General features: G+C 34.1%; 1 protein-coding gene across 2 annotated transcripts; it reads right to left on the reverse strand.

Annotated features, from left to right (window-relative positions):
* Positions 1–383: 383 nt before the first annotated feature.
* Positions 384–6,377, reverse strand: LOC104233249 (O-fucosyltransferase 35). Of its 2 annotated transcripts, none has more exons than XM_009786628.2 (9): positions 5,761–6,377; positions 4,988–5,155; positions 4,825–4,897; positions 4,671–4,741; positions 4,494–4,582; positions 2,768–2,900; positions 2,351–2,583; positions 1,183–1,659; positions 384–1,042 (listed from the first exon to the last, which is right to left on the reverse strand). In XM_009786628.2, the coding sequence occupies exons 1-9, from the start codon at positions 6,253–6,255 to the stop codon at positions 844–846; spliced, it is 1,938 nt and encodes a 645-aa protein (XP_009784930.1). In that variant the 5' UTR covers positions 6,256–6,377; the 3' UTR covers positions 384–843. The 2 variants fall into 2 exon arrangements, with proteins under 2 accessions (XP_009784930.1, XP_009784922.1); XM_009786620.2 differs by having other exon boundaries at positions 5,746–6,376.
* Positions 6,378–13,788: the final 7,411 nt, after the last annotated feature.

Here is a 13,788-nt window from a genome sequence, read left to right on the forward strand (position 1 = left end):
ACTTTGTTTATTGTGAATCCGTTCGACATATATGCCTTCACTCAGGCCTTAAAACAGCAGAGAAATGTTCTTTCACTCTTTGCTTACTGCAAACCTTAAATTTTAGAAAACACAACTGATCTTGCTCTTTCCAATTCTGTGTGGTTGCAATTTTTTTTCCCTTTAATAGCGCCCTCGTTTGTATTCCTAGTGACATTTTGTTAACTTAAGCAAAGTTGTAATCTCTTTATTACAAGAAAATTGTCCTACTTAAGTAAAGTTGAGTGACTTTTTCCGTACAAAAATAATTTAGCTACTTTATTGAAATAAAATGAAAGTTAAGTGACCACCCCTGAAATTAACCCCAAAATTGTCAATCGTTCTATAAAGTGAGCTATTCAAGAGGCCCATAAAAAGGTGCTGTAAGATTTAACAATATAATGTGGTCATTTGTATTTCAAGAAACAATACAGTCTATATCAACCACCTACAAATCTATAATTTGGACTTTGCAGGGTGCATATACTGCCATATCTGGATATTGGCAGCTCCAACCTCCCTCCCTTGCCAAGAATGTATTGTGGAAAACCTCTGATCCATAAAATGACTAATGCCTTTGTATGGTTGAAAGGTATACTTGACTCTGCACCAGCAGCAAATCGCTGAACTTGACCTCGTTGGTCTGCATATGCACAAGTCACCTGGCTCCTAAACAGCGAGAACTTCTATCCCCGCGAGATGAATTCTTTAGTAAAGACTCAATCCACAAGCTCTTCGAACCATATGCATAGCAATACCCCATAATGTACCAAACTGAACTCCTGGGAGATCAACGGACTACGTACTTGTGTTCAAGCTGCTTTACTATCTATGTGTTTTCTCGCATATACAGCCGGGAAAGGGATTCGCATAGAAGCTCTCTTCCAGCTTCGGAAATTCACCTGGCTCCCTCGTGTAAGGAGCTCCAGCACGACTCTCATGAAGCTTTTTTACTTTGGAGCTGAATTTCTTCAACGAGATCTTACCATCATCGAGTTCATCAACTAGCTTCACGAAATTCATCCTGCAGATAGGATGATTAGATGCCAAAAGTTAGGTCGAAAAAATACCTTCAACTTGGGAATATTGCATTATCATAGTTTGAGAAAATAAAATCTGTCAGTGTTAGATAGGGATAGGAAGATATCAAGAACAATTAATTACCTGTCTGGATTAATAGTCTTCTTAAAGTTTTCAAAACGCCTATGACCTTGTACTGCCTTAGCCATATTTCCATCGTAGGTGTAAAGGAAAACATCACTCTGAAGAGCAACAACATAGTCCAAACCAGCCAGCATATTTTGGTGATGCTCGAAAGTATTCAATTCCTCCTCCGTTGAAAGAGTTGAATGGGAAAAGATGTTTGGGAAATTATCCAGAAGAGGTTGCATGCTTCCATTCCCATAAGCTTCACCAGCCACCAAGTAAATCCTGGTGCTTGACGGGAATCCCAGCCCCTTAAGCAGAAGGGCAGTCTCCCTAGGGGTCAAAGGGCAACCACCAAGCTTTCTTTTTTCTGCACCATCAATTTCCTTTTCTTTCCAATGCCCGACCTCATAGCGCATCCTACGGAGTTCTTCATCCTCTTCAACTGTTAAATTTTGACTGCAGCCTGTAAAAGCAAGCATATCCTTCTCATACCTGCAAGTAGCATAGTTAACTGATTACGTGAAAAGGGTACAGAAACAACAGTTCAAGCAGGAAAAGAAAAACTTGATAGCAAATGCTTCAGCTAAGATAACACATCAGCATTACAGTTTGTGCAGTCACCATCCGATTGACTTTATATAACCATCATGTTACTTGAGAAACAAATATAACTGCATTTGGCTGATATTACAACTTTGCAGCCACTTTCTTTCAAAATATACAGTCACAATGTTGCTTTAAGAGTGCAAAAGTCGTACAAGATTAGAAAGTAAAACTTAGATAGCGGTATCCAATTAAAGGATCAACTTATAAATACTGACCCTGCAAAAGTAATGACCTCAAAAGTTTATAGAACTTTTGGCCTGGTTCATTTACAGTGGTCTACAGAGAGTATACAAGTGCATGCTACATAAGAATACAGACATGAGGTGATTTAATTGCCATTTTTAAAAACAGAGCTATTACAATGAACGGCATGTCTGGCTACATCAATTGGCCTGATCATTCAAATGAAAAGTGGCATCAAATTTTTTGACCTCATTCTCTTCTTTATCCTTGGGGGCTTGCACTATATTCATTTTAGACCCTTGCATTAATTAAAGAAGTGAACGAACAACAAAAGAGCTGTATGTCGCTATAGCTCCAATAGCTGTGAGAGAAAGAGATAACCACCGAAACTGACCTTAAATGGAGAGCAAGATAAGGACTTCCATCTTGTCGCATCCTTGAAACCAGAATTCTTCCCAAATTTTCAATTGGGGCAGAGTATTTTAGTGCTTGGTAATTTACACGGCATCTCAGCTTCTGAATAGAATTGGGAATCCCATTGTTGGCTATCCGAGAATCAGTATGAGTAAAATACATTACTTTGTGCTGCTTCAAAAGAGGGAGGACCTCTGATTTATAATAACTGACCTGATCAAATGAGAGAAACATGTAAGTATGGCAGGATACTCATCATCACACTAACATTTTGGCATCCATGCCAGTTTCACAGTTCACTCAAAGCAGTCTCACAACCATGTCAAAAACACACAATAAATTAGAGCCCTTGTTCTTGAACCTACTATTTGCGCAATCAATCAGTTAAGGACTTAACCTTAGACCAAGATATTGGTGTTTTGTTAAAAGGCTCAGTTCCAGCTAATTCTGGTGGTAATGTCTCAACAATGTGGATGTCATCCTTCAGAGTTTCAATGAAGTGCTGCCAGTCAAAAAGATCTTTGAAGCCACTGCATCATACAAACAATGGAAGAGATCGAGGGGAGTCAAGTCAAGAAAAACATCTACATGATGACTTAAAATCTTAATTTAAACATGAGAATATAGATAAAGCATCTGCAAATAAAAGTTATAAGCCCTTTGTTTATTCTATTTTTGGTGATTCCGAGAGAGGAGAATGGTAGTTGTCTACATTTTATTTAAAAAAGAAAACACCAAGGAATGTGGTGGGATGGATGGGATCGACCCTTAACTAGAGGCATCAGGTAAGACTCTTAAAGATGGAGAAACTCCCGGTATGAAGCGCCATCCCTTTAGTTACCCTACGTGCTACGAACGTCGGACCAGTGTATTTCGGATACTGGATGCATAAAGCAGAGAAAGAAAAGGAAAATAGAAGATTGCATTTGGGGGTTTTGGAAGGGGGGGATGTTGCAGCCTAAAATAAATATATTAAGTTGTCGCATCTCTACCAGTTTGAGAATTTTGATAAGGTGATTCATACAAGTTAACATAGTATTAAAGAAAGCAAAGTTCTTGGTTCCATTCCCGGTGCCACCCCAGAACAAAATATTTCACAGGCTTGCCACAAAAAAAGGGGAGAAAATAAAAGGAATCAAACATGCAAGTGACGGAGAGTGTCCTAAACCTAAAATAAATAAAAAGTCTCTCCTCTCTAATAATTTAAACTTTTGCATGATATGGTTCACATAATTCAATCGGAGAATTGATAGAGAGAGAAGGTAAGAGGGAGGTTGTACATTTCTAGACACAAATTTAAGTGGCAAAGCAATCTTTAAGAAAATATAAGATGGCCAATCTTATAATTACAAGTATAGTCAGTTGCTTTTGTTAATATACCAAAAAAATGCATTTTTTCATTACTACTGACTTGCCAAGTTTAGAACGTTTTGTCCAAGTTTTTTAACTTTTCAGCTACTTTGGCCATCCCGAGGAGAGTTGAAACAGACTGCAGATGGTGATTTTGCTTCATAAGTTAAGGTGGTCTGACCTTCAACTCTAACCGCCTTAAAATGTAAATTCAAACACACAATATATACAACCTCGCATACATAGTTGTTAACTAAAAAAAAAGTAGATTTTAAGGATTAACACTTTCAACTTCCTCAACATCTTGTGTCTTAAAGGAGATCCTTCGAAGTTGAAATGGTGATGCCTAAAAATACCCCATACACCTTTATGCTTTTGATGTCATGCAAAAAAGTAATCCTAAAAGAACTATCTTCTTCTTTTTCTTCATTTAAACTTTGTTGCTTTTCTTTCTTCTCTCAGTTTGATCTTGAAAATTTTTCTCTCAAAGCTAGAGGTATGAACTTGTTAGCACACGAGTGTTCCAACTCGGGACCGGAACCAACCATTTAAGTATTAAACTAAGCTTTATCAAAAAAGTGAGAAACTAAGAACAAAGAATCCAACACATATGATACATAACATTTTGGATATTCATACTACAATATATGGTGTGGGTGGTGGGAATCTTCCATAACTTTTGCCATATCAAAACCCAGAGCAAAATAACCAATTCAAAAGTGCTAGTGAAAATGTTATGAATTTGAATCATAGAGGTGATAGAAGCAGAGCACCTTTCATCTGCCCAGTAGGATGTATGATCAAGAGATGGAAGTACAAGTGTTGCCTTCATGATTTTAGCAACAGCTACCATATCACAAATCTGCATTCTAGAATTATTTGTTAATCAGATGGAGATGATAAGAATATCAAAAAAAGGAACTGAAGCATGAAACCTATAACAATCAGACCCCAAATCTCATCTGATTTAAACCACCATTTGCATTTATCAGAAGGTAACCATTTGTCTTTGCATCTACAACTGCCAAATAAAGGAAAAAGGATGAGGGGAAGGTATAAACAGTTAGGAGTAGAATAACAATAAATCATGGTTCAGAAGTTTACGTTTCTGACTCTTCGTCCGCTCAATGCACTGAGTGAAATTTTCACTATTAGGCTTCAACCATATTTCTGAATACTGAAAAAGGAAAAGAAAACAACATTTAGTGATGCTTTCTCTAGTACATTCATAGTCTTAACAAGACAGAAGATTTGAGATAGGACTTACATCTAGCATGCTGTTATGGTTACTAACCACACCTGATGCAACCATACTTAGAGTCTGTTCCACATGATTCCGCTCTCCGCTATTTTCGATATCTCTTTCCATATCCCTATAGACATGAGAGCTTTGATCCCTTAGATTTTGCTGACCGGCCAGAGAGTCATATGAATCCTGTTGAGCAGTGTCAAACAGTTTAAAAAACAAAACTTTACTGATGCAAATAATCTTGTTCTTAATAGGAAGTACAGCAAAATCATCAGTTGGATTTTCATAAATATGAGACCTCACTAACAAAGAAATTCATGTCTGAAATCAAATACAACTAAGGTTATCTGCCTCTCTCAAACTTTTCCTTCGTTCCCTATGTAACATATGCTTTGAGTTACATGCTTCACCTAAAGCTGAAGGCCTGATATTTCTATTATACCACTGTCATGTGAAACTCTATTCAAAGAAGAATATGCATTATCCCGCCACATCCATGCTGTCTTTGTTGCTAAAAAAAAGTGGGAATCATTCAATGGATACTTTCAGAACTTATCCTATGAACAACCAACTAAATTGAAGTTTACCAAAGGCAAGCATCTGGACAGCATACTATAAAGAGAAACAACAATTACGCCTAAGTACTGGATATTAAGCACCAATTGATACTAAGAAACAAACAAAAACAAACCAGATTTAGACGCAAGAAAATCTACATCTATCAGCAAGTTAACCATATGAATCAAGAATTTCATTTGTAGAACAAAAAAATTAACCTGACTATACGCAACTCTATCAATAGCAGATCCAAACCAACCATAAGCACAAAACTTAAGAACACCCAAAAACAAGCACAACCCACAAAACACCAAAAACATCCAATGGCCCAACTTCCTCCTTCCTTTCAATTCCAATCCAAACCCAAAATCCACACTCAACGATTCCAACTTTTTCCTCAAATGCACCCTTTGAATAACATTACTCAAATGGGTTTGCTTCTTTTCGACTAAAATCTCATACCCATCAGCAACAAGATTCGAATTTGTTGTTTCAGATCTGGGTGAGTTGAGTACATCAATCTCATGATGAGTATTCAAAGTAGTACCCCCAGTACTGCTGCTAGTACTAGTTGTATTTTGCGTAGTTTGATTAGTATTATTGCGTTTGAAAGAGTGAGCTCTACGAGTCATTGGACCCGAAAATCGTGGGCTGTTGACCCGCTGTGGAACGCCATCTGTGGCGGTGCTGTGGTGGTGGCTATGGTGGTTATTATGGTGATGCCCCATTTTCTTTTTCTTTTTTCCAAAAAAATAAATAAATATATATATATATATATATATATATATATCAACAGTATGAATACATTAGCTGTAGTGATATTTTATGTAGATATGTATAGAGGAGCAGAGATGATTGGCATTAATGGAGAGAAAGTGGAGAAATAGAAGGCAACTTTCCTACTAGTAAAAAAGAGGGGAGAGTACAATCTTTTTCTTTTCACAGGTTTTAAATTCTTTCACCAATGAAAGAGGATTTGTTTAGCAGAGCCGCCATTTTCAACTACTTTTGAGGTACTTACAGAACGCGGATGAATCACTGGTCAAAGAAAAAATAGAATATACATCATCCCTCACTCGTTTTCTTAGACCATTTGTTTGTTTGTTTTTTCAATTAAGAGGATATAAGAAAAAATTTCCTTTTTCCAAAATATTTTACTTTTTTTTGAATCACCGTCAATTTTCACTTGAAGATGTATTTTAAAAAATTTAAAACACTTTAAAATACTATTTTTCAAAATTTTTACTCAAATCACTCACAAAACTTCAAAAACAACCCAAAATTTATTCATATCCAAACACAACTCTGTGGTCTTTTGGACATAAGAATTGTAAAATTTCAAAATAGGGTGAAAAAGAATTTAAGTGAAAATGGTATTTGAATTTTAGAGTTGTATTTGGACATGAATATAATTTTGGGATGTTTTTGAAGTTTTGTGAGTAATTTTAGTGAAAAAATTTTGAAAAACAGTTTTTTGGAGTTTTTCAAATTTTCGAAAATTTCCATAATGCATCTTCAAGTGAAAATTGAAAATTTTATGAACAAACGCTGATTTCGGAAAAAAAAAGTAAAAAGTTTTTGAAAAAAAGGAAAAAAATTTCTTATGTCCAAACGGGCTCTAAATTTCAAATACCATTTTCTCTTGGAAAAATATTTCATCCTATTTTGGAATTTTACAATTCTTATGTCCAAACGCCCACTAAGTTATTTAAATTCAAGTATATATAAGTATTGATAATTAATTTTTTAAAATTTCAAATATTACGAAATTATTGCTGTAGCTTGTTTGTTTTCGCACCCCCTAATTGTGTATGATTTATTTTTTCTCATAAATTAATAAAATATAAAATTTAAATATTGTATCGATAAAGTATTACTCATGAATATTCTTAATTTTATATGATGTTGTAAGAATATGTTTATTAGAATCTAGCGACCGTGGTAGTAAGGCAATGACGTTCTAATATTATTATGGCTACTAGAGATTACTAATAGTGGTGGTTGTGGGCATTGATTAGTGATAGAGACTGTGAATAGGTAGTTGATGGCGGTGGATGGTGGCAATGTATTGGCTAGTTCATATTAAGTTGTCGCATAATAGAGCGGTACGTGGAGCCGAAGACAGACGAAAAGCGAGCTAGGTGGAAATCAAGTCCGGAGACAGCAATCTCGATTGTCCCCGAAAGAAATGTTACTTGTAAAGATAAATAAATGCCTACCACACTGTATCATTCAATGGAGAATATTCTATAGCATTAAGTACATAATCCGTTACAGAGAATATGAAATTCATAGTCGGTCGTTATACATTCTTCAGTGGTCCCCACAATTGTCATTTAAGAGAGGCTTGATATTATGACCTTGTTCCCTAGGTGCAGCTATAAATAGTGAGTTCAACATACATTAGGGAGAGAGGAATTTTCGTACAAACTTATATTATATACTGCGAAGCTTCATGATCAACTTTTTAATCTCTTTCTCAATGAACCGGACAGCGAATTTCTTCCGATGTTCAAAAGCTCAATAACATTTTATTTCTTGCTTATTAATATTGTTGTCACTACCTTCGGAAGCTCTGTTCCTGGAACCAACATATATGTTGTCTTATCTCAATTTCAACGCTAAGACTTGTATTCTTATTTAATTTATTTATCATTGTGGGATTAAATCGATTCGCTTGTCTATAAACCACGTATAAATTTAAATGTACTGTTTTACGGGTAAACCGACCGCCGTGGTGATAGTTAAACATAGTAATGATAAACCTCATATTAGTTGGATTGTTTAAGTGAATGAGGTCATGTAATTCCTATATCCCACGTAAGAATGAATTAGACCTATCCGAGCAAAATAAGTAAGTGTAAAATAAGAAATGCATTTAATGGCCTAAAAATTGAACAATTCATGTTTAGACCCTCGTTAGATGAAAAACAAACAAGATTATTTTTGGTACGAAGCAAAATATTTTTTCGAAAAATATTTTTTAATTTTTCATATGTTGGTTGACTTAAATGTTTTGAAAAATATTTTTCTCATGAACTCATTTTTCTCCAATTGGAGAAAAATATTTTCTCTATCAAGAGAAGAGAAAACATTTTCTAAAACTCTTCTCAACCTTCCCCACCCTTTTCTCATCCCTACCAACTCATCCTCACCGTCACCCTAAATAAAAATATTATTAATAGTATTTTCTTTTCATGTTATCGATAGATTTTTTTTTTCAATAAAATGAGTAGTATTTTCTTTTCATGATGTAGAATTTTTTTTATTTTTTTTTCAATAAATGAGTACTTTATTTTCATGATGTAAAAAATATTTTCTTTCATTTCAACAGAAAAAGTATTTTCTTTTCATGATATAAAAAAAAAGAATATTTTTTCATTTCAACAAAATAAGTATTTTCTTTTCATGATGTAGAAAAAGTATTTTCTTTTATTTCAATAAAATGAGTACTTTATTTTATGTTATAGTAAAAGTACTTCCTTTTTCAATCAAAAAAAGAGTATTTTCTTTTTAGTTATGGAGCACAAATTTCGATGTTATCTTTTTAGTTCATTTGGGTTTAAGTGAATATTTTAGAAGAATAATTAAATACTTGAAAAAAATAGAGTCATAAAAATGTTGGCTATTTGGGGGGAGGGGGGAGGGGAGCAAGGAAACATGGAGACTTAGGGGAAGGGGGGTGATGAGAGTAGCAAAAAAAAAAATCCTACTCTCTAACCAAATACTAGAAAATATTTTCCGGAAAAGGTTTTCCACTCACCAACCAAAAAATAAGTGATAAAACCACTCATTTCTCATGTAAAATATTTTCCTTCCTACCAAACACACCCTAAAATCTCTAATTTTCATTCACACCTCAACCAAGAATTCCAATACTTGACAACGCAAACAACATTAATAAGATAAGATGTCGTCGTGGCCATTGAAACTTGGTATATTTAGTCAAATAGAGATGGATAAAAATATTTTATCTTCAAAAGGGAATGAAAGCGATTGTTTTACTATTGATACTCTTGGAACTTTTCTCAACATTTGGAGAAAGTTCTTGCCTCTCACGAATCTTGCCTGTATAGCACATTCTTGCTATAAAAATGATGACTCCCTAGCATCTCGTTTGTGACAATTGTATGACGTTTAAGGCTATATTTCCCTCACTTCTTATATAAAGTTAAGTACTAAATAGTTAATAAATTAGAAGTACTTCTATTTTCAAATAACGTCACTACTAAAAAACATCTGATTTGCAACCGAAAGAATCAGTCGCAAATTTTCGACTGATTCAGTCGGAATTTTCAAAAATAACATTTGTTATATTATTTTTAATTTTTTCGACTATTTTTCGGACAACATTGGTCGCAACGTCTCGCGCAAAAATCCGGGATAAATTATTGCGATGGATTCAGTCGGAAACTAAAAGTCAAACAATTTTATTTGACCATTTGCGTCCGTTCCGGTCAAATATTTTTAAACTTTGGTCAAATTATTTTTTTAAAATTGCGACTGACACGATTGCTAGTTTTGCGACGGAATCAGTCGCAGATTAGTTTTAGAAACCTAGCCCCACCCCAATTTTTTTCTTCTTCTCTTTTCATTCTTTCTTTTCGCTTCTAGACCCCCTAGCCCCCACAAGAAAGTCCAAACATTTTGGCGGGCCATTCACAAATCACAACAAATTTTAAATTAGCAATCCTTACCAAATCCCTAACTTTCCCTCCAATCAGTCGATTCATTCTCATTTCACTTTCTTCTCCCATTTTCTAGGGTTAATGCTTCTATCTTTGCTTCATTTCAGGTTCCTAATTTCTAACTCTCATTTTTTTTTTTGATTTTGTCTATGTGTGTTTCTGAGTGTGTGTGTGTGTGTTTGTTCTTTCTTTTTTTTCTCTATTTTGTTTCTGATTTTTCTTTTAGGTGCGCGCTCTGCTGTTTGCTTGACTTCTGGGTTTCAGCTATATATTTTTCCTTGTTTTTCTGTAGGTAGGAACAACATTCAAGTTGTTTTTGAAGGTTATCTGTATCAAGTCAATTATCAGAAGAATTTGTCCATAGCTTCTGTAAGAATTTTTCAGTCACTTCTTTGAAAAAATCAAATTCCTTTTAGTTTCATATATATGTTACCGCTTCATGTGAATTTTGATTGCATTTGGTAAGGATATATGCTTTTGATGATATTTTTCATGTGTTGATTGAAAAAGCTTTCACGTATTTTAAAAAAATAGCTTCTTACAATAAATAATTGAAGTCAGTTTAGCCTTTTAGACTTTAGAGTGGACTATATTTTCCTTGTAGAAAATATTTTACAGTATTCAAATTTTAAGGGTAATGAAGTATCGAAAAATCACTTCTTAGAGTAACAATTCTTTTTCATACCAAATATCTCAAAAAGTATGAACATCTTCCTATTTTCATAAATTTTTTCTGATGAGTTATTGTGCTCAATTCTGGAGACTAAGAGCTGAGTTAACGATATACTTGATTGAATATGTGCATTATCCAATATCAAGGAGATAAATTGTACAAATGATCATTTTTGCATATATTAATTTGTGGAGGGCTTTTCTTTCGTTTTGTTCTGCCTCTGTTTGTTTCATTATAGTTAAAATCTGAAATTATTCTACAAGATAATGTCTCATATGTGAATGAGTCCAGGAAGTTCTAGAAATTTTCTTAATAAAAGAGTCTCAGCAACTAGCACTAGTTATTTTTCTGAGTTGTTGAGTTTTGTTTTGTATCTTTAATACAAAAATGGTGTTTCTCTATTGAGAAAGTATGTATTGGACTATTAGGGAAAATATTACTCATCATCCTGCTTGGTTGAGAGTTGAACCTTTACGTGGGTAACATATGGTGGTCTGATTTCTAAATATAAGTTGTATTAGTAGGAAAATGGAGAAAAAGAGGGCTGGCACTTTACATTTATGTTAGGACAAGTTCAGGTGTTCTCTTCCTTATTTACTTGACATCAATATTTTTCCATCGTTATGCCTCTTAAACCATTTAACAGTACTGATTTGTGCTAATTGTGGAGTCGTTGACCTAATGGTACACTAGCTTCTTTTATCAGGTAGAAGACATGTTTTGCCCGTAAAAGTATTGATCTCATTTAGCTTCTCTGAAAAATCACTGAATTTTACATGATTAACTCATAGGAACAAATAAAACTCAACTAGCATTGTTGGACTTGTCATCTCTAGTTAGCATCTCCTATGCAATCAATAAAGACTTAACACTATTTTTATTCTCATTTTGTTAGGTTCTCTCATCAACATTTCTCTTCTTGCTTTTGAAGTTCGAGAGCTAAGATTTGGTGCAAATAAATTAAGCTAAACATTAGGTGAACAATTACCAACTGTCTTTCTCCTTCTTTCTGACTTAAAGATTGTAGAATTCCATTAGTTATTAGACGCTCTGAAAGTATAGCTCATTACATCATGTTGCTAGGAAAGGTGGTAAAAAGCCTAATTGGATACGTGAAGATGTCTGGAATCAGCTCTTGGCGAAGTGGAACACCCCTGAGTGGAAAAAGAAAAGTGAACAAGCAAAGTTAAACAGAGCTTCTACTAAGGGTGGAGCATTGCATACTGGAGGTTCTATTAGTTTTGAAGCCCATCGTTGGAGAATTGTAATTTCATTATAAAATATTCTTATTTTTACAAGTATGCAAATTGAACACATATGTGTGTGTGTGTGTATTTCTAATTAATTTTTAATTTTCAGGAAAAGGAACGTGGGGGAGATATGACTTATGCTGAGATCTTTGCAGAGACCCACAAGAAGAAGAAGAAGGATGGCACAAGAGAAGGATGGATCGAACCGCGTGCTTTAGAGACATTTGTATAATCCAAAAACCAACATTATATTATTTTTCCTTCTTGGTTTATTTTATTTATATAACGTGTATTATTTTTATTTCAGGACAAGTATCATATTGATCTTGATGCATGGCAACAAACTCAACCTGAAGGAACTCAGCCGACCCTGGAGGATATGACTGCAATTTGGACACAAACGGCTGGTGGCGTGAATAAAGGTATAAATATTATGTAATTATCTATTTTGATATTAATTTGAAAGTTGCTTGTTTGTTTTCTTACTTCATTTACTTTCTTTTCTATATTTCTCGTGAAAATAATAAAATAAAGGTCGAGTCTACGGGATTAGAGTACAGCCATCCTCTAGTCGTCCATCAACAGCATTATTCACCGGGGCATCAGTTTCCCAAGAATACATGGAATCTATGCGTCAAAAAGTGGATCAAATGTCACAAGAACTTCAAGAAACTCAGACTTTGATCCAAAAATTGTTAAAAAGAAAAGCAAGAAAAGAGCTGCAATAGAGTTTGAATCTGAGTCTGAGGAGGAGATTGAATCTGAATAAGCTATTTGAATGTTTAGAGTTGAAGTTAGAGACATGTTTAATTTATGTTGTTTGATAGTTCGTTGTTTCATTAGTTGGTTGAATTGTTATAAATATTATTGTTCGCTTTGCGGTAAATATTCAATTTTGGATTATTATATTGGGTTTTTGGTTAATTGTTAGGTGTTTGATTGGCTATTTTATTTGGCAGGTGGGTAATTAGAAATACAGTAGGATTTTGCCTAAAAATGCCACGATTTGCGACTGAACCCAACACAAATGTCACCAGGAATTATCCAGATTTGCGACTAATTCAGTCGCAAATTGAAAATTTCTAACAATATTTAATTATTTTTGGCGACTGAATCAGTCGCAAATGGAGAATTTTCGATATTTTTAATTAATTAATATTCAATATTTACAACTGTTTCACTCAGAATAATTAATTAAAACTTAATTTTATTTTTAATTTTTCAACGGAATCAATCAAAACTTTTTATTTATATTTATTTTTTAACTCTGGTCAGTGATTGAATCAATCGCTAAAACTGCGACCGATTCGGTCGCAAATTGCTTAATTTCAAATGTCCCCACATTTTTAGTTTGCAATTGAATCCGTCGCAATTTTTCGACTGCTTCAGTCGCAAATATATTGCGACCACGTGTTTTCTAACTGATACTTTTCAGTCGCAAATCGGTTGAAAAAATATGATTTTCGATTGATTTGCGACTGATTTGACGGTCACAAATTTGCTGTTTTTTGTAGTGCGTTGACCTCCCCCTTTAACTTTTATATATTTTATAACTGCATATTTTTTTCTACTATTAATAAGTGTGAATGAGAGCTGCCTCCGATTACAAAATAAATTGCATCTGGTACAAATCAGGTCAAAGGGGTTATT

This window comes from Nicotiana sylvestris, chromosome 7 (genome assembly GCF_000393655.2).
Source record: "Nicotiana sylvestris chromosome 7, ASM39365v2, whole genome shotgun sequence".
Lineage (NCBI taxonomy): Eukaryota > Viridiplantae > Streptophyta > Magnoliopsida > Solanales > Solanaceae > Nicotiana > Nicotiana sylvestris.

Bases quoted from the DNA above. Each gene is read 5' to 3' on its own strand.
- LOC104233249 (XM_009786620.2), bottom strand. From the start codon at position 6,255: ATGGGGCATCACCATAATAACCACCATAGCCACCACCACAGCACCGCC. The intron at 5,156-5,745 runs GTTAATTTTTTT...ACTGCTCAACAG, and splicing joins ATAGAGTTGCGTATAGTCAG to GATTCATATGACTCTCTGGC. The intron at 1,043-1,182 runs GTAATTAATTGT...TCCTATCTGCAG, and splicing joins AAGACTATTAATCCAGACAG to GATGAATTTCGTGAAGCTAG.